The following is a 27752-nucleotide window of genomic DNA, read 5'->3' as shown; positions in this document are numbered from 1 at the left end:
TATGAGGAAAGGCTAAGTAGGTTATGATACTTCAGCCTGAAGAAGAGACGACTGAAAGAAGATATGAAAGAGGTCTGTAAAATCTTGAATGGAGTGGAAAAGATGAACAGGGAACACGCCATAATGCTAATAGGTAGCACACTTACAGCAAATTGGAGAAAATGTGTTTTCATTCAATGCACAATTAAACTGTGGTATTTGTTGCCAGAGGATGTGGTGAAAGTACAGCTGGGTTTAAAAACAATTTGGGTAAGTTCCTGGAGGAAACATCCATAAACAATTATTAGCCATTTAAACTTGAGTGTTACATCCTGGCTGGTCGCGGGGAGGCCTGCAACCAGCAGCACTCATTCCCAATGCCATTGGCTCCAGAAACGCCGTCAGGATGCCACCATGCCTCCTCGATCGCGCTGAGCCTTCCCATAAGTGCGTGCGCACATACCGCTGCCCCTTCTATAGGCTCTATGGTGGGAAGGTCCTTGGAGGCATTGCCTGATGATGTTGGAGATGCTGATTATTTAAATCCCAGCTGCACTCCTGGTCCTTTCCTCAGCAACAGGTCCTCTGCCTAGTCTGCAGTAGGCATTACTCTCATGTTTTCTTTTCTCTCTTCCTAGCCATGTCTGTCTCATTCGTGCCCTGCCTAGCCTTGTCTCTGACTGGTCCCTGTCTTGTCTACACTTTGTCTATTCCTCCGTCTTGCCTGGTCCACCCCATCCTGCAATGTTCTCTGGAGTCCTGTTTCTCTTGCCTGCCACCTGATACTGCTACGGACCTGACCATTCTCTTGTCTGCTGCCTGGTACTGACCTCTGCTATGGACCTCAACCACTCTCTACTTACTGTTTGCCCTGATCCTCAGCCTGGATCCAGTTACTGTCTGCTTGCTGCCAGCCCTGACCTTAACCTGCCTCTGGATTCTCTCTATCCAAGCACTGTTAAGGGGACTCTCACCTAAGTCCTTTTGGTACCCAGAACCCAAAGGCTCAACCCACAGGGAACTGGGCTGGTACAGGTGAAGCTCTTGTCCGGTCCCACTAGAGCATGTCTGCCAGCTGTCAGCATGGGCCAAGTAGGTTCACCTACTAGGCTGCGTCAACCATGCCACAGCCTAAGGGCTCACAGCCGTGACATTGAGAAAGCCACTATTTATCACTGGTTATGAGCAAAAAAGGACTGGATCTATTCTTTGGAATCCTGCTGGGTATTTGTGACCTGGATTGGACACTGTCAGACAGGATGCTGGGCTTGATGGATCTTTGATCTGACCCAGTATGGCATTTCTTATGTTTCATGTCTGGAAAGTGCTGTACCCTTCTCCTGTAGTCTGGTCCAGTAGTAGTGTAGTTTGCTATAATATGGTCAAGGGTTTGGACAAGTTCCTGAAGGAGAAGTCCATAAACTGCTATTAGTCAAGTTGACTTAAGGAATAGCCACTGCTATTAATTGCATCAGTAGCATGGGATCTATTTAGTGTTTGGGTACTTGCCAGGTACTTATAGCCTGGATTGGCCACTGTTGGAAACAGGATGCTGGGCTTGATGGACCCTCGTTCTGACCCAGTATGGAAACTTCTTATGTTCTTAATATCAACAGAACAAACTGTAAAAACACTTTTCAAGCACAGACTATTGTATGTCTACTATTTCTGTAGTCAATATACCTGTGAAATGCACCCGAAAACAACCTTTCAAAATCTGAACATTGCTGTCTATGGGAAAAGACCAGATCTGAAAATGACTTATCTGAAAGGCATTGCAAAAACGGTATTTAATAATTTGGTTGCAGTTAAACAAAATTTTTAGGCCTTCCCATTTTAGTTCAGATTTGAATTTAATTTCTGAAGAGAAATAGGGGTTTAAAATGTTTGAAAATGTTTCCTATTTTGCCACTGCCATTATTATGGATCTATCACAAAGAAGCTGCAGTGCTGAGGCTTGTCAAAGCTGACGAGAAACACCAGGCATTTAATTCCTAAAACAATCTAAGCATGTCACACTCCCGCTAAGAGAAAATAGATTTCATTATCATTATACTATTCAATATGATCAAAAACTGATTTTGCTAGAGAGCCAGTACTTGTGTACTGAAGACGACATCATCATCATCATCATGGCATGCCCTCTTCCATTTGAAGGTGTGCAGCGCCATGGAGCACCAGTTCTCCTCTTCCTTTCACCCAGGTTTCAGATCATGACCAGTTTTTCATGTCATAGACCTAAACTGCTTTCTGCTTCCTTTGCCCTCAACCATGCCCACCCATTCTAAAAATTAACTAGTTTACAAATAGTTAATCATCAGTCTTGAGATTAATTCCAGAATCCATTTGTCCCACTTGGCATTTAAATATAAAATTAGCCATGACCATAGAAAAATAACTGTAGTTTCTAACGTGCATGCACTACTTTCATTGTTTGCACATCTGTCTCTTGCATATGCATTGTAGATAGCCTGAATACCTGACCGACTAGGAGGCCGATGCAATAAATATGCGCAGAAAGCGGGCGCTGAACAGTCAGCGCCTGCTTTCTTAACGTGCCCCAGGGGGGCGCCAAGCAATATTTAAATTAGGGGATTGCATTAGTAAGGAGGCGCTAGGGTTGCTTGTGCGCCCCTAGCGCCTCCTTGCTAACGAGAACCTGATCGGCGTTGGCGGTCTGCCGGTTAGGAAAACAGACGCCGAGTTTATCGCTGGTTTCCCTAAACACCGCACAGCCAGGGGGTTCAGGAAACGGACGCTTGTCATTCGAGCATCTGTTTCCTGCACCCGACTGCCAGTGGGGTTTTTTTTTCTATTTTTCTTTAACTTTATTTAATTTTGTTTTTCCTCCTACTTAATATCATAAGAACATAAGAAATTGTCATGCTGGGTCAGACCAAGGGTCCATCAAGCCCAGCATCCTGTTTCCAGCAGTGGCCAATCCAGGCCATAAGAACCTGGCAAGTTCACAAACGCAACGATATTAAGTAGGAGGCAGTACAAAAAAAGCATTTTTTTCTGCTTTTTTTTTGGTTTAAGGAGCGCTCAGCAATTAATGCCTGCTCCAGGCAGGCGTTAATTGCTGAGTGCTAAATGTGCGCCCTAGACACATTTTTTTTTTGCATCTGGAGTGAATCCTAATAGCCTCAATCACATGCATTTGCATGTGATTAGCGCTATTAGACTCTCCACATAGGAAGCGCATTGAATAGGCGCTAATCCCCTTGTTGCATTAGGGGATTCATTTGCACCTATTCAACCCGTGTCCGACTGCAGGTTATACAGTGCGCTCGGCTGAGTGCACTGTATTGCATCGGCCCCTAGGTGTGCCTCGAGAACTGGTATGAAAAGCACTGTTCTACTGCAAGATATATAAATGTATTTACACACACACATGTATTTATAAATATATGCAAACGTGTGTGGCAATGTCTATTTAGAGACAGACAGATAAGATAAATGATACTGAAGAGACTGGATAACTTGCACAAAGTCACAGTGACAGAACAGGCACTACAACTCATGCATTCCAGAAATTCTGATTTACATTTCTGATCTAGTCACTAAACCAATAGCATCTTCCATAAAACACATACGTTGTGAGATGCACACATTCCACCACAAGTAAATAAATAAAACTAGAAGGATGAAGATCTCAGAATCACAAGTCACAACAGGAGACTGCATGAGGAACTCCTGAGTTTAAATGGACCCACACCACACTGCAGGAGAGTGCAAGGAGAATCCTTCAGTACAAACACAGCTGGGAGAACAGTAATGAATCTGAAAGTAATTTCTGAGGAAGCCTTCATGAACTGTGCATCAGAAATGGAACACAATCCATGCCAAGGATGTGTGGGTGGGGTTATAGCTGCTAACTTTGCTGTTCAGTGATTCAACTACCGAAAGAAGGGACCAACAGCATGTTCGCTATGGTGACATTCCCTATTTCACCAAATTCACAATTTGCCAAATACTAAGAACCTCCAAGACAAGGAAGACTAGGCAATGGGCTTGTAATACCATCACCGAAAGTTGCTTCCGCTTCAGCCCAAACAGCCTTTTCCACACATTTCCACATGCACAGCTGCTTTCTATGCTTCCCAAGAAATTGGAGCAGCTTAGGTAGGATGACTTCTGTCAACCCTGGGAATTTTAAGTCCTGTAAAATGCAGCATCCTAAGCCTTTCAAGCTTCCTTGCTTTGCTACCTTACACTTATAAGGACAACAAGGCTAGATGTCTTGCTGAAATAATTCTGTTTTACAAAATTCACATTTCAGTTAATATAACCTTTCCAGAATAAACGTGCTTTCTAAAAATAATTTCAGCAACAGAACAAACATTGCAAAAGTGATGATAGATAAATGCTGTATTCTATTCTAGTTTAGATTTATACACTGCCCCTTTCTAAAATGGGAGACCCAAAGGAGTTTACATGAAAAGAACAATAGAGACTAGAGAACTGGACCAAGGAAGATCAGTAGATGTGATTTACTTGGATTTCAGCAATGCTTTTGATACAGTCCCGCATAGTAGGCTCATGATTAAAATGACAAGCTTGGGAGTAGGAGCCAATGTGGTGACGTGGACTACAAATTGGTTGACTGACAGGAGACAGTGTGTAATGGTAAATGGAACCTACTATCAAGAGAGAGTAGTGATAAGTGTAGTGCCACAGGGAGCGGTTTTAGGACAGGTTGTTCTTTGGGAGTGACATTGCGGAAGGGATAGAAGGTAACGTTTGTATGTTTGCTGATACTAAGATCTGCAACAGAGTAGACAAACCGGAAGGAGTAGAGAGAATGAAAAGTGATTTACGAAAGCTTGAAGAGTGGTCGAAGACTTGTCAGCTGGGATTCAATGCCAAGAAGTGCAGAGTCATGCATCTGAGGTGCAATATTCTAAAAGAGCTGTATGTGATTGGGGGTGAAAGACTAATTTGCACGGACTGGGAGAGGGACCTTGGGGTGATAGTGTCTAGCGATCTGAAGGCAGTGAAGCAATGTGACAAGGCAATAGCTAAAGCCAGAAGAATGCTGGACTGCACAGAGAGAGGAATAACAAGTAAGAAAAAGGAGGTCATAATCCCCTTGTATGGGTCCTTGGTGAGGCCTCACCTGCAGTACTGTGTTCAGTTCTGGAGTCCGTATCTGAAAAAGGATAGAGACAGGATGGAGGTGGGGTCCAGAGAAGGGTGACCAAAATGGTGTGGGGTCTGTATCAGAAGACTTCTGAGGAGAGGCTGAATGATCTGCATATATATATACCCTGGAAGAGAGGAGATGCAGGGGGGATATGATATTGATCTTCAGACACCTGAATGGTTTTAATGATGACATGTTCCTTGAATCTTTTCCGGAGAAAAGCAAACAATAGAAGTAGGGATCACAATATAAACTTCAGGGGGGATAACTTAGAACCAACATCAAGAACTATTTCTTCACGGAGAGAGTGTGGTGGATGCCTGGAATGCTCTTCTGGAGGAGGTGGTGAAGACAAAAGCAGTAAACAAATTCAAAAAGGCATGGGATAAACACTGTGAATCCCTAAAGGCTAGACTTGGAAATTAAGAAAAGGGGTGGAAGGGGGCTAACCAGCATAGAGCAGCTGGCATGGGGATTACTACCCTTAACCAATTAGCCTTCGTGATTTTAACTCAACTGCAGCATCACTCTCTGCTTCGATTGGGGGTGGTGGGGGAGAAAAGGGGAACTGCATTCAGTTTACAACCAATACTTTATGGTCCGGGGTACTGATACGCAGACATGATGGAAAAAGCACAGGACCGCTTCTATGGCCAAGTTCAAAAACAAAGCACATTCAAGTAGCAGTACTGGATGAATTATCAGAAAGGTTGCTCACTCTGTAAAAATGTTGCTAGCAGTAACTTTGTGGGTTTAACAGTTGCTCGGTTTTGATTTTTAATATTACTACCCTTAACATAAGGCTTGAGGGTAACCTGCAAGGAGGCACAGTCACTTCCATAAGCAGCTTGCAGGAAAGACTGGATAGATCATTTGGGCTTTTTCTGCCGTCATTACTAAAACCAATCACATGCACAGCGGGCTCCAAAGGGAGTGACAATCTGTGGACAGTCACTGGAAGGGGGTTATAAATGGAGGGGGTTATAAATGGAGGAAACCGCCAGGCGCCTGGCAATACAGCCATGCAGAAGCCTCAGCCCATGGAAGCCCAAAGGGATGGAAGAAAAAAAAAATACAGCGCTCCTAATGGCAGAAAATTTCAGGCAATACAAGCAGCTGTTTTAATTCTAAACTCTACTCACTTTTTCCTCTGCTTTCTGTTTTACTTGTTCCTGTTCTGTCAGTAAAGAGCATAAAATTGCTCTTACTACTTGCTTGCTCCTGCTCACACTTTAAATCATTGTTAGACTGGCACAGCCCCTTTTGCTTGTCAGATGTGAAGGATAGAAAGAGGCACTTAAAATTCTCAAAACTGTGAGAATTGGAGAAAAATTCCCCTTATGACTGGTTGTAAAGAGGTCAGATGAAATGCACAGCCGCCATTTGTGTTTCCTGAAAATCAAAACTGTAGGCTTTCACAGTGTAAAAGATAAGACCTTGGAATGCTCTGGCTCTAGAAATTTTAAGAGAGGGACTCGCAGCTCACTCCAAAAAAAAAAAAAAAAAAAAAGAAGTAATTCCCCCCCACTCCCAAAACTTTGCAAATTTGGAGGAGGAAGCCTGAAACATTAACAAGTTTTCAGGTTCTGTAGTTTATGTATTCATCTGCAGAAAAGTTAAAAAAAAATAAATCACAAAACTGTAAAGTTTCAACAAGGAAAGCTCTGAGAACAGCTATTGAAAAGCAGCTTATAAACTGAAATAAACTAGGATTAGTAAAAAAGAAAAGAAAAACTAGGACTAGCAGAAAAAGGACTAAGTTTTTCACTGTTTGCTCCGAATGTTATTCAGTTTCTGAGCAGTTTCAGAGGGCGCTTCTGAGTGAGAAGCTGCTTTGCCAATTCCCTGCAGAGTTGCCTTGGAGAATCACACACATCAGCCGGCAAGAACACATCCAGAGTGCGCTTGGGGAACAGTTTTACAAGCTGTCAGTGTGACTAGAATCAAAGATGCATGCCTTTTACTTAAAATGCCTCACACTTTGAGAAGTGGGACAAAGAAAGAAAAAAGGATCTAGGAATTAGCTGAAAAGAGGAAGCACTGAACAGCACTAAAAGCAATCAAAACAACTTTATGCAGATAACTTTAATAAACGCAGTAAAGGGGAAACGCAGTAACTCCTCCTAGCACTGGCACGGCTCCTTTTGCTTTTCAGATGTGAAAGACCACAAGAGACCCAGCCCTGCAGGTTTTAAATATTTTTAAATAAATATATAAAAATAAATAAACTCCCCTGCACTTAACTACCATATGTAGGTATCATTTCTTTTAAATATCTACTAAACATGATCATCATGCCTAGCTTTTACCAGTGCAAAAGGTTTGTAATTTTTTGCAGTTAAAATTTACCAGTGTCGCACCGAAAACTTATTCATGTCATGTACACCTAAAATAAAAATCACAGTGAACTATTGATATAATAAAATAAAAATACAAGCAAATCATACCTAGGTACTCAACCCCAAGCCGCTGGCACGATTCCAGACATGCCTGTTTTGTGTTCTCATAGCCATAGTCACGACACCAGAGTTTCGTTGTCAGCCACAGATCCTGTCGTTTGACCCCGCTTTCCATGATGGCCCTCTGTAACTGTGACTCGTTGCCATATCGTTTAGCTGTGTCAATATGACGGATGCCACACTTCTGGAGAGCAAACACAACTGCTTCATGGGAATAGCCGCCATCATGGGATGTACCTAGATAGAACGGAACATACATGGCAGATCTTATTTTCTTTGTGGGGTCAGCAGAATTATAGGCAACTTTCTGCAACACAGGCAGGATTATTTGTTGTCCTTTAAAAAACACACATTTCATAATAAAGTGGTGACAGTGGTCATTCTGTAATACACCTTGGACATAAAACTGAAGTCTTCTCCCTGTCACAACAAATCCTCTTTATATCGAGTTTTTTGGCAAACAGTCCATTGGTTATAAACAGTGACTCCTACAAGAACATGGACACAGATGAGAGAACTTATGAATGTTCTTGAATGGTGATTCAAGAATATATATGACTTATTAAAAAAAAAAAAAGAGTGATTATTATAGTAGTAAAAGGTAACACTCAGATAACTGGCACTACTGCTCGTAAGTATCAAACTTATCCTAATTCAACCATTTTTCTGCAGCTATTAGCTAGGTTTTTTGCTTCAGTAAGGGAAACTCCGTGTATCAATTATTGACTGCTGATTGTGGCCTAATGAACCACCAGTCATTAAAATAATATACAAAATGAGTAATAGGGTAAAATGTCAAATCTGGAAAACACTATTTTAAAAAGGGAAACTTAAAAAAACACCTGAATAAGAAATGAACATAATGTATATGAAATATTTTAGTGACTCCTTGTATAATAAAAGGGCTACAAACCAATACATTTTATAGTTACAGTATAAAGTAGATTTTCTAATTAAATAATTTCATTTATACTAAAAGGAAACAAGATTTATATTTTTCACACCCAATACATTTATTGTGGTATGAATCATAATTAATTGGCTGGTTGGTTACTTGTCTGAAAGGTATGCAAATTGGGTTTCCAAAATGCATAGTTTGCCAAGCACCATGGGGCATGTAGTTCAAAGGGTTATTTGAATCACTGGAAATGTAGAATTATATTTCCCATAAGGCCTCAATGTGCTACTCCCAGATTCCCCTAGGTCTTGAAATTGCTCTGCCCCCTTCAGAGTGGCACCATCTCCAGCCTCTGCTGCCCCACTTAAGGCTGCTGAAGTTACGCCTCCGCAACACCGAGAACTTTATTTGCAGATTTCCCAGGCGTACAAGCACTTTGTGGCCTTGGTGGGTTAGAACTGCACTGCTCCTAATCTGAGTCACCCCACCCCCAGAGCTCCTGAATTCTCTGACACTGATGGGTGGCTCCGCCCTCTTCAGTGTGATGTCATCTCCAGCCTCTGCTGCCCTACTTGGGCCTCTGCCTAGCATCTAGACAGATGGATTCAGGTCCAGTCGGATGTACCCAAGTTACTCCCAAATAGGGTGAGACGCTGCCCGTGGCCCAATCAAGACCGCACATGCAAAGGCTTTGTCCTCCCAGGCCTGCAAATCCAGATGATAATAACTGGAAAACATGTGTAAAGGGGACCACGTCTCAGCTCGGCAAATGTCGACAAGAGACAACAATCTAACCTCTGCCCATGACAGTGCCTGAGCCCTAGTGGAATGAGCCCTAACCTGAGTAGGCAACGGCTTTTCAGCAGCCAAATATGTGGCTTTGACTACCTCCTTAATCCAGCTAGCTATTGTAGCCCACGAAGCCAGCTGGCCGTATTTACCTCCACCATGAAAGACAAACAGGTAATCTGTCTTTCGGAAATGTTTAGAAAGCTTCAGACCCCTCACGACATGTCTCTTGACATCTAAAGGAAGCAACAGGTGATATTCTTCCCCTATCCAGGGATGGCAGGGAAATGGACTGATTCAAGTGAAAATCCAAGACCATTTTAGGCAAAAAAGAAAGAACAGTACGCAAGTGGATCGGCCCTAGAGTCACCCAAAGGAATGGCTCCCAGCAAGACAAGGCCTGCAGCTCAGAAATTCAATGCACACCACCAAACACACAGTTTTCAAGGTCAGTAACTGCAATGAAAGGCTACAATGGTCGAAACATAGGGCCTGGCAAGAAATCAAACACCAGATTAAGACTCCACAAGGGTACCAGTAACCACAAGGGATGACAAAGATGTTTCACTCCAATCGAGAAATGGGCCACATTCAGGTGAGCCAATAAGGATTCAGCATTCACCTGGCCTGTGAATCAGGCAAGAGCTGCTACCTGTACCTTCAAGGAATTAGGGCCAACCCTTTATTTAACCCACCCTGTAAAAATTCCAAAATGAGCAGGATCTTAATTGAATGAGGAAGCACTCTTCAAACTTCACACCAAGCATCAAACACTCGCCAAACCCACACATATGTTAAGGAAGTGGAGAATTTTCATGCGCGTAAAAAGGTAGCAATCATCGCAGTAGAATATCCTTGCTTCAGCAAGCGAGGTCTCAAGGGCCAAACTGTAAGACAAAACCAAGTTGGATCTTCGTAAACAACAGGTCTCTGCTGCAACAAATTCCAGAAGGTGGGGGGGGGGGGGGGTCTACCAGGAGCCTTCGCAGATCTGCATACCATGGTCTCCTGGGCCAACCCAGTGCCACCAAAAGCACCATCCCCCTGAGATCTTCGACCCTCCAAACTAGTCTGCGCATCATGGGCCACAGTGGAAAGGCATACAGCAGCTTGTCCTCTGGCTAGATCTGCATGAGAGCATCGATACCTGAGGACTTCAGATCTTCCCTGTGACGAATCAAAGAACCTTCGCATTGCAAGAAGTCGCCAGCAGGTCTAGAAATGGAAGGCCCCAGCCATCCACTGTCAGTTGAAATGCCTCGCCCAACAATACCCATTCTCCTGGGTCCAGATTCTCCCTGCTAAGAAAGTCTGCTTTTACATTGTCTTTTCCTGCAATGTGCAAGGCCGAGATCTCCTGAAGATGCACTTCCGCCCATTCCATAAGTTGGTCTATCCCCTGCAACACTTGCTGGCTCTTGGTTCTTCCTAGCCAATTGATGTAAGCCACAGTCATTGCGTTGTCTGACATTATCCGGACCACTCGGACCTGCAGCCTGCCGCTGAACTGCAAGCATGCCATCTGGACCGCCCTGGCTTCCAGCCAACTGATGTTCCAAAGAGACTCTTCTGTATCCCAGCGCCCTTACTTCCTGATAGCTCCCCAACCCTGAAGGCTCGCATCTGTTGTGATACCAATCAGTCCAGCGATGTCAGGGAGATTCTCTCTCTCAAATGATCCACTTGCAACCATCATGAGGTGAGAGCAGACTTCCATCAGCAGGTGAATCCAAATTGAATAGTCCTTTGACTGCAGGTTCCAACAAGACAGCAGGGAGCGCTGAAGAGGACGCATAAGTGGTCTTGCCCATGACACCACTTCCAGGGTTGCTGCCATCAGAGTACCTACAGATAGGACCATACTGTCTGGTGTTCATCAGGAGATGCACCTATATCACCAACTTCTGAATACAAGCTTCTGGCAGGAAAACTTTGCCCTGCTTCATGTCGAACTGAATACCCAGATACTCTGACGACTGAAATGACTGAAGACTGCTCTTGGCTAGGTTCACCACCCAACTGAGCTTCTGCAACAGGGAGATCATCTTGTGGGTCACTAGGCTGCTTTCTTCCGAATTAACCAGTCATCCAAATATGAGTGTACCAGGATCCCAACCTTTCTCAACTCTGCCGCCGCCACCACCACCATAACCTTGGAAAAAGTGCTAGGAGCCGTAGCCAGACCATAAGGCAGCACCTGAAACTAACGGCAATCCACCTGCAAATGATGGTTGACCCCTTTGAGATCCAGGATGGGACAAAAGGAGCCTTCCTTCTTGGGCACAACGAAATAGATGGAATATCGACCCGTATTATCTTGAGACATGGGTACTGGAACCACAGCCATCAGACTGAGGACCCTTGACAGTGTACAGTTCACTACCTGCTTCTTCTGCAGGGAGTGGCAGGGAGACACCATAAACATGTCCCGATGAACTCTTTAAAAGTCCAGCGCATATCCCTATCATATCATCTCCAGGACCCACTGATCCAATGTGATTTCGACCCACCTCTGATAAAAGACAAAGAAATGTCTCCCTATCTCCTGTTCCTAGTGATAGGTCAGCAAACCTTCATTGGGAGGCTTAGGAGGTACCACTACCCAAGCCCGCAGCCTGCCTGGACTGTGTGGGACGAAAGGACTGAGACCTACCAAAAGGCTGAGTCTTCTGAAAGGTTGCGCCTCTGTAGGGACAAAACTACTTGGAACCCCAGAGACAACCCCTCATATCACAGGGGCGCGACGACTGCTTCTTATCCTCCAGTAACCGAGGAACCAGGGATTCACCCCATTTACCAGCCAGTTTCTTCAACTTGCTCCCAAACAAGAGTGAACCTTTAAAGGGCAATTTCATAAGATTAGCTTTGGAGGTTGCATTGGCCAACCAATTTCTCAGTCACAACTGATGCCTGGCCGCTATTACCGAAGCCATTCTTCTGGCCAAAGTGCGGACCAAATCGCAGCCCACATCTGCTAAAAAGGCAGCAGCAGGTTCCATAACTGCCCAGGAATTCATCCCAGAGTCATCAATCTCCTGAGGAGCAAACAAAACCGAGCCACCACGGAACAACAAGAAGCTATCTGCATGTTCATTGCCATTACTTCAAATGCTTGCTTAAGGGTTGCCTCAATCCTCCTATAATGCACATCTTTCAAGGACGCTCCTCCTTCCACGGGGATAGTCATCTGTTTAGAGACGCCACAGACAAGTGCATCCACTTTCAGAAAACACAGATGCTCTCTCAGCACTGGATCTAGAGGGTACAACCCTTCCAACGTTTGTCCCTCCCTTTGAAATTTGCCTATGGGGAGTCCCATTCAAGATCAATCAATTCTTGAATGGCCTCCATAACGGGGGAAAAAACCAAGATGCTTTATGCAAAGAAACCAAAATGGGATTTTTCTTTGGTTCAGACATGGAATCTGTCCCAGGAACTCCCAGCATCTTCAACATCTGAGAAATCAGAACCAGCAGTTCATCTCTATGAAAGAACCGCAACATAGTCCTGGAGGAATGTCCTCATCCTCCAGACAATCAGGATCTGCTTCTTTATCAGTGCCATCCGGATTCATATCAGGAGTACCTGCAGTCAAATGAGGTGTACTCCTGTGCAGTAATGGAAGAGGGAGAGGCCAGCCTGAGAATCTGACCTGACAGGATTAAATGGGGATGAAGACTGCACCTGAAGAAATGATTGCAATCCTTGAAAAAATTCCACCCAAGAAAAAGGCAGAAGGATCCATGCCAAAACCAGAAGGCACTTATGTGGTATCCACTGAGCTGCCATCTCCTGCTGAGGAACCAGTCAAGGGAGTTCCAATGTCAGGCCTCCTGACATGTCCTTAACCAGGCCCTCATCAAGCTGGGAAGAACCTAGCTTAGTAAAATCACAGGAAGATAATTCTCCCTGAGCTTCTACGCAGCGCTGGCACAAGTTAGAGGGCACTCCAGGCTGAGATGCCCGAATATGACAGGCAGCACAGAGGGAAAGGTGCTTAGGTTTCTTAACCACACATGCCATTAGTCGGTCAGTATGCTTAACAGGCGACTGAAGATACATGTCCAGCCGAATTCTCGCTAAAAAATTTAGGTGCACAAAATTTAGGGGTCCCAAGGCTATGCGCTGCAAAACTTAAGCGCACCGTCACCATGCTAATCCTGGGTGCACAACCAATATGTTCCAGAATGTGCGGACAGGCAGTGCACCCAGAAGAAACTGGGCACACAAATTCAGACACACAGCCGGATGCACTTGCACACACCGACAGTCCTGCAGAGTGCAGCCGAACACGCAGAAAAAAGGCGTGCAAAAATACCGCTGTAGCCTACCACATGGCACACAGCAAGAAGCCTAATTGAGAGGCATAGCCCACCCTGGGATGCTCAACCCACTAGTCTGCCCAGACCCCTTAACCTCCACAGGAGCAGGAACAAACGTCGGAATGGCGCACCAAGCATGGAGACTGGAGGAAATCCTACAACAACCCCTCTACTCTTTTTTTTTTTTTTTTTTTTTAACTTATCTGAGCTCAGCCCTTCCTGGCTGAGTACAGAGATGGTCTCCAGCTGTGAGGGGAGAGGACATATACCGTCATCGCTGTGCTCGGCTTCCTATATCCACTGCCTTTCAGCTGTTTAACTCAGCTAAGTCCACGCTGGTGGAAGAACCAACTACTAGACCAAGGCACTCATCTGAGAGACCACAGAAATCACCTCAGGAATTCTCAACTGGGAGAGGGACCATTAGTTATCACCGCAGGAGAGCAGGGCAACTCAAAGCTCCTATTAATTCTCCTCTAAATTTTGAAGCAATCCCCAGGAGGGAAATGCATGTCAACCATCTCTTAGAAACTGAGAATACTGGCAGGCTGTCACGGCAGGACTATATACTGTCACGACAGCTTGCTCTGTCTCCATCTGCTGGTAGAGGTGCATAACCCACTAGACCTGAATCCATATATCGACATGCTAGGAAATTGTTTTTTTATTAAAAGATTAACAGGGTCATTTATTAATTTGCTATAAGGTGTTTCTGCGTGTGTTAATCCCCTTTAACGCCTGCGAAAGCACCATAGCGCATGGTGCGATGGTAATCAGAAAAAAGGGAGGAGTTTGGGGCGTGATTTGTGACCAAGTGGGCAGGGTTATCAATTTTGTGAAGCCGTATCTCTCAGTTTTAAATGCGTATTTTAACTACACCTTTTTCATTAGCGTTAAGCTGTGCGATAGGGCTTTATCGCAGATGCCATTTTTAGCTCCTGGGTCCTTCTACAACCACGGTGGGGGGAAGACAGAGAGAGAGACACACTAGCCATAATGCCCTCATCCTAGGTAGGTATTTATATCTCTATAGGAGGCCCACCTAGTAACTCTCTCTTGTGCTCGCATATACTAACTGCTTAAAATATAATACACATTTGTACATGAAGGTACAGATTGAAAAAAAAAAAAGAGCAGGCTGAACAGCTACAGATCCTGACAAACTACACGCTAGCAAAACACCTTGGTCTCACATGCAAAACACAAACACACCCTCACCAAATACAGAACTGATCACAAATTAAAAATAGAAACTTGGAGACAAACGCTGAACAAGAAACCCAAAAAGCCAGACTATTTCTGCAGTCTAACAGCAAAGAAATATAAACAGTTGCATTTTCCCTGTACTATAAAAAACAGAGATATTGAGATGCACATTTCCCAAAATGACACACAAAAATCAAATTCTCACGTTCCATCTAGAAAAACAGAAGCAATAGTAGTCTCAGTCTCCTACTTCCTCCAGTACCCAGCAGTCTTCATTCTCAGCCCCCTCTCCCCTCCCAGTACCCAAGTCTTGCTTTCCAAGCCCCTCCCCTTTCAGCCAGACTATATTCAGTGCAATAATGTAAAAACAGGATCATTCCTTATAAAATAAAATCAAGAAATATAAATCAATCATAATAGTAAATCATACTAATAAACATATTTCAAAACAAATGAACAGAAAACCTAATAAATAAAAAGGATTAAAAAATAGACTTTAAACATTTCCCAAAAATCAATTAAATATTTAAAAATAGCAGTCAAATCAAATAACACCCAATAATTAAAATTAATAAGGATAAAAAATTTCCACCACTTCATACCTGGGAACTTTTGATTTCCAGTAACGCTGAGATTGTCATGGACTAGTGGAGAGCACACACAAACGTTCTCCGCATATATATATATATATATATATATATATATATATATATACACAATTGCCTGGGGCTGTAGGTGCAATAGTATATTTCTCTATAAATTTCTTTAATAAAAATAAAACTTTGTTTTTTATAACTATTTTTGCAATCATTTTTGTAGCGCTGCTTTACCTCAGGTATTTGTATAATTATAGATATAGGTACAGATATATATACGTGAGTTACATTTTTTTCTGTTTAATTATTTGTTATTAATTGTAATTATTATTATTAATTGTTATTTTGAGACTCACTGTTTAATCATTATATATAAAGTTTTGGAGACTCACTGTTTACTGTTTTATGTAAAAAGCCTTGTTCGGGCAGGTAAGCCCCGGGCGATTTGCCGTTCTATGTAAACCGGATTGATTTGTATCTCATACAGGAATTTTGGTATATAAAAACTAAAAATAAATATATACAAATGAAACTTAAATACATACAATCAAGAAAAATGTGTTGACAAAATTCCACCAAGTACACGTATACACAAATCACTTCATGAAATATGGACACATACCACATTCATACTATAGCAACCATACAACAGGTATACATCCATTTAACAAATCAGCTATCATAGTGTATATAAAGTAGAATTACGTTTCTTTACAAAGGTTACTCATTATGAAATCACAAAACCAATGTTGAAATTCAGACTTGAAGAACCCTGACAGGTTCTCCTGTCCTCCATTACAGGAGGACCTTACAAGACTGGAAGATTGGGCATCCAAATGGCAGATGAAATTTAATGTGGACAAGTGCAAGGTGTTGCATATAGGGAAAAATAACCCTTGCTGTAGTTACACGACGTTAGGTTCTATATTAGGAGCTACCACCCAGGAAAAAGATCTAGGCATCATAGTGGATAATACTTTAAAATTGTCGGCTCAGTGTGCTGCAGCAGTCAAAAAAGCAAACAGAATGTTAGGAATTATTAGGAAAGGAATGGTTAATAAAACGGAAAATGTCATAATGCCTCTATATCGCTCCATGGTGAGACCACACCTTGAATACTGTGTACAATTCTGGTCGCCACATCTCAAAAAAGATATAGTTGCAATGGAGAAGGTACAGAGAAGGGCAACCAAAATGATAAAGGGGATGGAACAGCTCCCCTATGAGGAAAGGCTGAAGGGGTTAGGGCTGTTCAGCTTGGAGAAGAGATGGCTGAGGGGTCTTTAAAATCATGAGAGGTCTTGAACGAGTAGAACTCTGTAATTTACACTTTCGAATAATACAAGTACTAGGGGGGCATTCCATGAAGTTAGCAAGTAGCACATTTAAGACTAATCGGAGAAAATTCGTTTTCACTCAAATCACAATAAAGCTCTGGAATTTGTTGCCAGAGGATGTGGTTAGTGCAGTTAGTGTAGCTGGGTTCAAAAAAGGTTTGGATAAGTTCTTGGAGAAGTCCATTAACGGCTATTAATCAAGTTTACTTGGGGAATAGCCACTGCTATTAATTGCATCAGTAGCATGAACATAAGAACATAAGAAAATGCCATACTGGGTCAGATCAAGGGTCCATCAAGCCTAGCATCCTGTTTCCAACGGAGGCCAATCCAGGCCATAAGAACCTGGCAAGTACCCAAAAACTAAGTCTATTCCATGTTACCATTGCTAATGGCAGTGGCTATTCTCTAAGTGAACTTAATAGCAGGTAATGGACTTCTCCTCCAAGAACTTATCCAATCCTTTTTTAAACACAGCTATACTAACTGCACTAACCACATCCTCTGGCAACAAATTCCAGAGTTTAATTGTGCATTGAGTAAAAAAGAACTTTCTCCGATTAGTTTTAAATGTACCCCATGCTAACTTCATGGAGTGCCCCCTAGTCTTTCTACTATCCGAAAGAGTAAATAACCGATTCACATCTACCCATTCTAGACCTCTCATAATTTTAAACATCTCTATCATATCCCCCTCAGTCGTCTCTTCTCCAAGCTGATAAGTCCTAACCCTCTTTAGTCTTTCCTCATAGGGGAGCTGTTCCATTCCCCTTATCATTTTGGTAGCCCTTCTCTGTACCTTCTCCATCGCAATTATATCTTTTTTGAGATGCGGCGACCAGAATTGTACACAGTATTCAAGGTGCGGTCTCACCATGGAGCGATACAGAGGCATTATGACATTTTCCGTTTTATTCACCATTCCCTTTCTAATAATTCCCAACATTCTGTTTGCTTTTTTGACTGCCGCAGCACACTGGACTGACGATTTCAATGTGTTATCCACTATGACACCTAGATCTCTTTCTTGGGTTGTAGCACCTAATATGGAACCCAACATTGTGTAATTATAGCATGGTTTATTTTTCCCTACATGCATCACCTTGCACTTATCCACATTAAATTTCATCTGCCATTTGGGTGCCCAATTTTCCAGTCTCACAAGGTCTTCCTGCAATTTATCACAATCTGCTTGTGATTTAACTACTCTGAACAATTTTGTGTCATCTGCAAATTTGATTATCTCACTCGTCATATTTCTTAGTGGGATCTTCTTAGTGTTTGGATAATTGCCAGGTTCTTGTGGCCTCGTTTGGCCTCCGTTGGAAACAGGATGCTGGGCTTGATGGAACCTTGGTTTGACCCAGCATGGCAATTTCTTATGTTCTTAACTTGTAAACCAATCGTTGACCTCCAGGATCTGTCCCAAACATTTTAAACAAACATCTATTTTACCAATCACTAAGAAAAAAAACGAAGACATCACAAATCTCAACAACCTACATCCAATAGCCTCATAAACTACACTAGCAAAGCTAATGGAAACGGTGGTCTTGCATCGACTCACAAACTACTTAAATGACAATGATCTCCATTCCAATCAACATGGTTTTCGCAAAGGCCATAGCACCGAAACCTATCTTCCTTTGATACCACAATTAGAGGTTTCAATTCTAATACTGATTACTTCTTAGTATTATTAGACATCTCAGCTGCCTTCAATACATTGGACCATCAAAGCCTCCTCTCACGACTTCAATCTATTGGTTTAACAGATACGGTCTTAAACTGGTTTCATTCCTTCCTAACTAATCGTTCTTATCAAATAAATATTGGACCCCATTCCTCTGACTGGTACACAATGTCCTTGGGTGTACCACAAGGATCCTCCCTTTCTGCTACTATTTTTTAACATTTATCTGATACCTCTTTGCTATCTACTGAACAGTCTTGGTATTCAAGACGCAGACAATATTCAGTTCTTTATACCCTACTCCTCATCTTGGTCCATAACACTTTCCACTGTCTGCTTATATATTAAAACTACTAACACCTGGTTGTCCCATAACAGTCTCAAACTTAACACATCAAAAATTGAAATTCTCCACCTCTCCACAATTCCGCATTCTGCCTGCAGCCCAACACATCTCAATATAGATGGTATATCGATTCCTATAGTGTTCAAAGCACACAACCTTGGGGTTATACTAGACTCCAGAAATCAATGTCTCATTACATCTCCACAATAGTGAAAATTTTCTTTTTCAAACTTCACATGCTAAAACATCTTCGTCCTCTACTTTTCTCAGATGATTTTCGCACTGTACTACAATCTAATATTTTACTGGACTTGATTACTGTAATGTGCTCTTACTTGGTCTACACGACAATGCCCTTTGTCCCCTACAGCTAATTCAGAACTCCGCTGCCCGCATCTTGACCAGTACCTCTTGAAAAAGAACATATTTTTCCTATCTTATACTCTTTACATTGGTTCCCAATTCAATATAGAATACAAAATTCTCTCAATTATACACAATTTGATATTTAACGATTCATCTACATGGTTATGCACTCAACTTCACATCTATCTACCTAGCAGAAACCTACGATCTCTGCATAAAAACCTATTGCAGGTACAGACAGTTCGATTAGCCAGGCTTGATATCACCAGACGGCGTTCCTTTTCAGTCACTGGCCCTTCAATTTCGAATTCCATCCCTGATGACCTAATGCAGATATCTTCTCATAAGGAATTAAAAAAAAAAACAAAACTTAAAACATTCCTATTCTCAATAGCCTTTAAATCATTCGCTGCTACTTAATATTGTCATCTAAGAATCCCCTTAGCACTTATATAGAACTAACCCATATCCATATTGATAACTCTCGGGTCTCCTGGCACGATGTCTGTATAAGTTTATGTTACTATTATTTCGCTGCCTATAAGTCTTATGTTTTTCTTTTTACGTTATGTCATTTTTAATTATGTTATTTTAACCCGTAAACCATTTTTACTGACGAACGTTGTAAAAGTGGTATAAAAACTTTTAAATAAATAAATAGATAAATATAGTATATTAGAACTAGGCTTTCGACAAAAAATACATGGGTACCTAGATTAGAATATCCAACAATAAACCCTATATAAAGGTAAGTAATGCCACCACTATCTTAGTTGATATGAAAAATACTTATTGCAAGCTTTATTACAAACTATCAAAGCATCAAAAAATCTCAAAAGATAAAATGACACAAGAACACAAACATATTGATTACATACCCTAATCAATCATTGCTCACACACACCACTTCTAAAATCTCTTCAGTGTTATGCATTCATAGCATGAGTACTGCCAAAGTGTATACAAATTGCTTTCAATGAAACAATTTCAATAAGGCTGGACTTCAAAAAGTTACTTTGTAAAAAAATAAAAAACCACATAAAAGGCACCAGCATTCAAAAAGATACAACTAAACCACAGTCCACAAGCAAAGGATACTTTGTAAATATTATACAGAAGTGCTGTATAGAGTCCCATTGTGTTATTTCTTATAATTCCACAGATGTTTCTGTGACTTATATTGACTCTGCCCCAATGTTTTTCCAATATCCTGTGAAATCTGTCCAAATTTTCTATGTCCTGTATTCACTCAATACCTACAAAGGCCTCAGTTTTGCCATGCAGGCTTCTTCAGGAGAATAAATGGTTCACAACTATTCCTGCGATGGTTCCCTGGACTGTATTTAGTGAAGAGAAATCGATCCCTTATGTTGCTGATTCTTTGTGCATCGATTTTTCAATTCAGTATCTCAAATTTCACCAGTCATTAATTAGCCGCTTGCATGAATTCAGCATAACCATGTATAAACTTCTAGTGTCTTCTCAGCACATTGAACTTTGTCTTATCACCAGAGCTACACTCATAGCAAACTTGAATCCATTTAAACACACACACACATATTTTATATATATATATATATATATATAGATAGATAGATAGATAGATAGATAGATAAATATAAAAATTACACACACATATAGAGAGACTGAATGATATATGTGAGAGGGAAGGGAAGGGCGATTGAGGGAGAAGAGTGTAGAAGAGATTCTCGCATCATACGGTATATATCTATCTATATATCTATATATTGCACTCTTTCTCCCTCACTCCCCCTTCACCTCCCTCACTCAGCCCCTTCTCTCTTAGACACTCAACCCCCTTCCCCTGGTCACCATCTTCCCTCCCCCCCCCCTCCCCCCCAGTGGTCACTCAAATGCCCTTCCCTGTCATTCACCCCTTCCTTCACTCTTATCTCCCTTTCCTCTCAGACACTCATCACGCAGTCTCCTTTCCATCTGTCACTTTCATCTCCTCCCCTTCCCTCTCAGTCACAACGCCATGTGACTCACCTCTTCCCCTAGATGGTCTTCCTTCCTGCCAGCAAGGTAGGAGAATCCTGCTGGCAGGACACCACGCGGCAGCAAGTGCTGCTAAGCTGGGTTCTCTAATCGCTGGCTAGGGAGTGGGAACCCCACCAGCGCGTCACAACCCAGCACCGCCATGCGGAGACTCTGAACACTAGGGGGTGGGAATCTTGACAGCGTGGCACAACACGACACCTATTACCTGTGCCTGGGGAAAAAAAAAAAAGTAAAAGCCCTGATTGCATGCCACCTGACACTTTTCAGCTATCTTACTGACCTGCCCCTTAATCCATACCTGCTCAACTCCCAACTGAATGGGCCTGAGCCCAAAGTGGGTGGGCCATGGCCCACTGATGCCCACCCATAGCCAAGCCACTGAAATGATGTGCAATTATTTGTGGCATTAGGAGCAAGAGCTATACAACAGTGGATGGCTAAGAACAGATTGGTACTTAACCCAGCTAAAAGGGAAATGTTAGTGAGGTAGTTCTCCACTGGAAGATCTGAAGTTATCAGTGATGAAACAGGATGTAGCAATACCACTGGTAAACAGGGTAAAGAATTCAGGAGTGGTTTTGCAGTAGCTTGAGAGCATTTTCTTCCACTTGCAAGCTATTCATCAAATGCACCCTTTTATGGATCAAGTTTGAGCCTTTATATTTTCTTGATTAGATTATTTACTGCTGGGGGAATTCTGGGGAAAAAAAATTAAAATTCTGCACATAAACTAAAAATTCTGTAAAATTCTGCATACTTTATATTGGTCAAAATAACATAATATACATGATAGTCTAAGTAATTAATTTAAAATGTAATACAGAAAAAAGCTATTAAAGATGGAGAATTTTAAATATTTTGAGTGGAATTTCCTTAGTTTACTGTAAGAGTAGTCTCCCTACTCACCTGGTCACTTTGCCCTCTCAGGCCCCAACTCCTCCATTTGCCAGTATCTCTCCCCTCCCCCTTTAGGCTCATCCCCTTTCACTCTATCTCCACTCCCAGTTTGACCCCTCTCTCAGTACTGCCCCTCACACAGGCTCTGTCACTCTCTCTCAAACACACACACACACACAGGCTCCCTCTAGTGCACATACACATTCCCTCATATCGGCTCCTCTCTCTCTCACACACACGCATCCCCTTATACAGGGTCCCTCTCTCTCTCTCTTGCATACATCCACACAGGCTCCCTTTCTCTCTCACGCATACACCCTCACACAGGCTATCGATGACTCTCTCTCACACTCCCCTTCACACAGGCTCTCTCACACATACACAATCCTTTCATACAGGCTCCCTCTCTCACAGACAAGCACCCTCACATACACACAATCCCTTTTTCACACACACCAGCTCACAATCTCTCACACATATATACACTCCTTCACAATCTTCTCACATAGGCTCCCTCTCTCTGGCACCCACATACCCTCACATATGCGCTCTCTCTCATCCGACCCCCCCAGGCTCACAGTCTTACACACACACACACCCCTACCTCGACACACACTCACTCTCACCGGGGCCTTCATCTTCGCCACTAGCAGGACGAGCTCCGCTCACGGCATATGGAGCCTTCATCTTTGCCCGAGCAGGATGGGCTCCACTCGCGGCATGCAGGAGTCTTCACTGCTAGCAGGATGGGCTCCGCTTGCGGCACGCCGGAGCCTTCATCTTGGCCCGAGCAGGACGGGCTCCACTCGCAGCATGCTGGAGCCTTCATCTTCGCCCGAGCAGGATGGGCTCCACTCGCGGCACGCCGGAGCCTTCATCTTCGCCCGAGCAGGACGGGCTCCACTCGTGGCATGCCGGAGCCTTCATCTTTGCCAGAGCGAGATGGGCTCTGCTTGTGGCATGCCAGGTCCTTCATCTTCGTTGCGAGTGGGACGGGCTCCACTCGTGGCACACCGAGGCCTCCTCCAACTCTGCCTAGTTCTGCACAGAAAATGGCAATTCTGCACAGAGGAAATTGGCGCAAATTCTGCGCTCTGCAGTAGCGCAGAATTCCCCCAGGACTAAGTATTAGTAGTACTAGACTAGATTATAGCAATCCAGTCTTTGGCTTACCACTAAAAATCTTGAGACTTCAGTTGATCCTAAATGCGGTAACTAGGGTGGTATCTAGGAATAAATATAGAGATCATATTATTCTGTGTTGAGGTCTCTCCATTGTCTACCAGTGGAATACTGAATGAAGTTTAAAATACTAACACAGAGTAATTTTGGGACAAGCTCCTAAATATCTCTAGGACTGTCTAAAGCTGCATGCTCCTGGAACAACTTTAAGATCAGCTACCGAGACACATCTAATGGTTTCTTCAGTCAAAAAAGCAAGAGATTATGTAAGAAGAGAAATAGAGCATTTTCTTCTGTGGCATCTCTTTTGTAGAACAGAATGCCTAAGGACTTGCATTCCAATTGAGATTATGGTGTTTTTAAACAGGGTCTTAAGACCTGTGTTTTTTTTATCCAGACTGTTAAAGTTGGAGATTAAAAATATGGGGATAGATGGGTCATAAAGTATTATTAACTATGTTTGGCCTGTTATTGCTTCTATGGTGAGGGATGGGATAGGCGGTTTATTTTGAAGGGTATTTGGGATGGGATTGGGAGGTTTGGGTGGGGTGGAAGGGACTGGGTGCTGAGCTGGGTATATGTGGTTTTATGTTTGTAATATCTATAAGAGTTGGTGTGCAAGTATGTTGATTTTGATTTTATTAAATTGTACTACATTCTTGATTCTTCACTGGTAAAGCATGTAATCTTTTTTTTTTTTTCTGCCTGGTGGGTTGGAACAACTCATTTTGGTAGTTTCCATTTTTAGTGGTATTAAGTATGTTTCCTGGGATATTTTTGCAGTTTGGGCTAGCTTTAAGATCTGGCACTGTTTATTTTACACTATATTTTAATTTATTTGTAGTTTGTGGTTTTATGGCAGGAAACTCCATAGAGGTTATTTTGGGTAGAGGGAAAAGTAACTGATTTTTGGAGACAAAATTATTTTAAAATATGTCACTTAAATATATCTTCATATAGATATAGATTCATGTAACGCTGTATGAATACCAATTACTGTTGTAACTTGACCTAGGATACCTACATTTGTATAAATTAAGGAACATTTTAGTTTGGTATTTTCCATAGTTAAAAGTCACTGATACCATCTAATACTGAACCTTTGAAATTGCAGGGATCACTGATTAATGCTTGATCAGCTAAAAATATATTGTCACATTGTATGACCTAATTGTGGATAATTTAGATTTAACTGGGATCTGAGTCTTGGATCAGGAAATTTATAATGCTAATTGTAATATGTACATCTGACCTTTTTGAATTTGATTCTAGACTGAATAAAAAGGGTAGTAGTGTGCTATTGGTTTTAAGGAAGACTGTCAGAGAATCTCTTTATGTCAAATTCAGGGGCTAGGCATGCTTTTAGTTAAGATCGATGCCCCAATTATTCTAACTATCCTCTTAGTTTATCGAACCCCAAGGAGGGATTGATCTTAAATTGATGATCTACTGATGTTCATTGCTGAACTGTCCCTTGAATTCCCAGATCTACTTATTATGGCAGACTCTAATGTTTATGTCAACCAATTAGTCCAGGAGATGGTGGGGCTTTTCGTAAATGGGATGGAATCTATGGGATATATTTTATCAGTTAATTCTACAATCCATGTTAAGAGTCAAATCCAGATTTTATTTTCTTTCATTGGCATAAATGCAATTTTACCTTTGAAGGGGTTTTTGTTTCTCATGTACTAGGATCTGATCATTTGCTTATTAATTTGCTTGATTTTGGGGTCCTGCTAGGGTAACATTAGGTCAAGATTATTCTCACAGTTACTGTGCTGTTTCCATCTGTGCCTGAATTTATTGATCTGCTGAATATGGTTCCATATATTTATCTGAATACTGATGCTTCAGAAACAGCAAATTTGGAGGACAAGTTATTAGCAAAAGTGGATAGATCTGCACTTCTTAAAACCAAGGTGTTTTAAGATAGGAAGCATCTTGTCATTCAGAGGAACTGAAATCTATGAAAAAGGAAATAAGGAAAGTATAATATTTTTGAACAGCTAAAATTAGATCTTATAAAGAGCTCCATTCAAATTATGTCTGAGCACTTTTGAGAATGCTAAAAAATTAATAGCAATTAGAAGACTTGACCAATCAGCTAACAGTCAAGGGAATTGTTTTCATTGTTAGGTCACATGACCTCCCACTATAAACCCCATTATAAATTGAAACTTTCTTTAGCTTTATGCAATAGGTTTACACAATATTTTCAGATAAAGGTGTCTAATATTAGACAAGAATTAATCGAAGATTCTTGGGAAGAGGGTGAACCTTTACCAGAACAGGTTGAAGGGGTTGCTTAAGTTGAGGAATGACTAAGAAAAATCAAAGAGAGTAAAACACATCTCAATACTATTGAAATACAAAAACAAAAAATGAGGTGCAAATAATGTGTTCAAATCCAATAAAATCCAAAATCCTGAATAATCTGATAAATACACCTATCTTTGAAATTTAAAGGAGGCTGGCATCAGCAGTAGGTGCTAAATTTTTAATCCACTGTTTCCTGCCTGCAATGGGCTTCAAACAGTAGCAGTGTATAGCACAGGTCTTCAAGTCATCTGCCAAACTCCTTATAAATCAATATTTTTATTAACTAATGCAAAACACTTATCTAAGTGTTCAAAATACCCAAAATATTATATCTCTGGCAAATGCTCCCGTTCCGCTGACCCAACTTGGTCCACGTTTCAGCAGTTCAAATGTCTTCATCAGGGGTAGGTCAAGCACATCTCTCACAGAGTATAGAGTCTCCCAAACTAACGGGGTCATTTTTCAAAACGCGATGGGCCACTATCGCGCGCAATAACGCATCACGACAATAAAATTGAAACGAGGGAAAGGGGAGGGGTTTGGGCAGGGTTAAGAAAAAGATTTTTTAACACATTATCGCCGGCAATAGTGCTAGAAATAAGTACACTTTTTATGGTGGCACTATGGGGGCAATGGTGTGCGCCGCAACTACGGCGGGTGAAAACGCACCACCGCGATGCGGCTGAGTGCACACTATCACCCCCCACCCCTTTTCTAGCCAAGGCTCTTCATTCCTCTATATTTATAGCAGAATGATAAATCCTACGATAAGGCTGCAAAACTGGTGACAAGCCATAGTTTGGGAGATGCTGTATTCTGTGGGAGATGCAGGAGAGCAGTTGGCTCCACGAATCAAGTGCTAAATATATTAAGTTCAGTGAGTTTGCATTGAATTTTTAGAAGTTTTTCATAAAAAAATTATGTGCTCTGAAATTAGAGATTGTTTGTACTAGATTTTGAGTGTTGAAAACAGAAATTCATGTATTTTTTTGCTCTTTAGAATTTGCCCTGAAGCAGCTACAAGGCAAAACACTGGCCAATGTCGTGATCATTATATTTTATTCAGGAGCACAACAAAGATGTTTTAGTTTATAAAAAAAAAAAGAAAAAGAAAAAAAGATTAAAAAAATATTTTTGATATAATAAAATGTGGGTTGGTTTTGGAGGTTTTTTGACCAATGTTTACATTGCCAGATAGCATATTTATGCATTTATGAGAACAGTGCATGCCAGGCTCTGAGGCCTTTTTCTTCATTTAAATAACATTCAGCAATATAGAGAATTTTTATCTTCAAATTGTGGGGTGGAAGCATTGTTTATTGGTCTAAAAATTGGCATCTGTCACCAGTCTGGGCTCGAAAAGAGCTGTAGCTACTGCAGGTGGCCCAGGCCCAAAGAGAACTGCTGCAGCCCAGGTTGCCCTAAGCCCATTCAGAAAAGGATACGCTGGTGGCAGAGACAGACAGACTAATCATTGTGCCCCTCCCCTCCCCCCGGTGAGGTTTCAGTGCCCTATTGGTTGGCACTACAAGCAATTGCCCTGTTGGCCTGCTCTTTAATCTGGCCCTGGCCGGGGAAGAAGGAAGGATGCCAAATGAGGTTAGAGGGAGCAATAGGGAGAAGAGATGCCAAAGGGAGAAAGAAGAAAGGCCAGCAAATAAATCCACAACTCCTCAAATCAGACAAAGCCTCCCCAAAAAATATAAAATAAAAAGCAAAAAAAAATAAAACTGAAAAAAAAACGAGCCCATATATGCATGTATAGGGATGCATGCACTCATGCTCATGTAATTTAGATAATGCATGCAAATGCGTGCACACTATATAAAATACATGAACATATCATTGGGTAGATTTAAGTGTATCTAAAAGGTGCATGATATACTTTCAACATAGCCAGATAAGCAGTGTTTTAACACTTATCCGGCTATATTACTTAGCCAGATAAGTAGCAGTTTTTTAGACTTATCCAGTTAAGTGGCAGCAAAAGATGCCACTTATCCGGAAAAGTCAAAATTTATCTGAATTTCCTGATATTGTGTATTCTACTCAACGAATTTGTTGATGCACCCCCAGATGTTACAGTTTGAGGTAAATTTTAGTTGAATTATCCATGTGTCCTTCATTATCAAGCAATTCGATGTGTTATTTTTGATCCCTCACAGCTTACTGCTTGCCTTTATACTAAGAGT

General features: G+C 41.8%; 1 protein-coding gene across 2 annotated transcripts in view; it reads right to left on the bottom strand.

Annotated features, from left to right (window-relative positions):
- Positions 1 to 27752, bottom strand: part of LOC115099970 (uncharacterized oxidoreductase ZK1290.5-like) — a 299743-nt gene that overhangs the window by 189018 nt on the left and 82973 nt on the right. For both annotated transcript variants that reach the window (XM_029618064.1, XM_029618065.1), the window contains exon 2: positions 7573 to 7821. In XM_029618064.1, coding sequence (XP_029473924.1) covers positions 7573 to 7821 — 249 coding nt within the window. The remainder of the gene's footprint in view (positions 1 to 7572; positions 7822 to 27752) is intronic.

This window comes from Rhinatrema bivittatum, chromosome 10 (assembly GCF_901001135.1).
Source record: "Rhinatrema bivittatum chromosome 10, aRhiBiv1.1, whole genome shotgun sequence".
Lineage (NCBI taxonomy): Eukaryota > Metazoa > Chordata > Amphibia > Gymnophiona > Rhinatrematidae > Rhinatrema > Rhinatrema bivittatum.
This window is presented reverse-complemented; position numbering and strand designations above follow the sequence as displayed.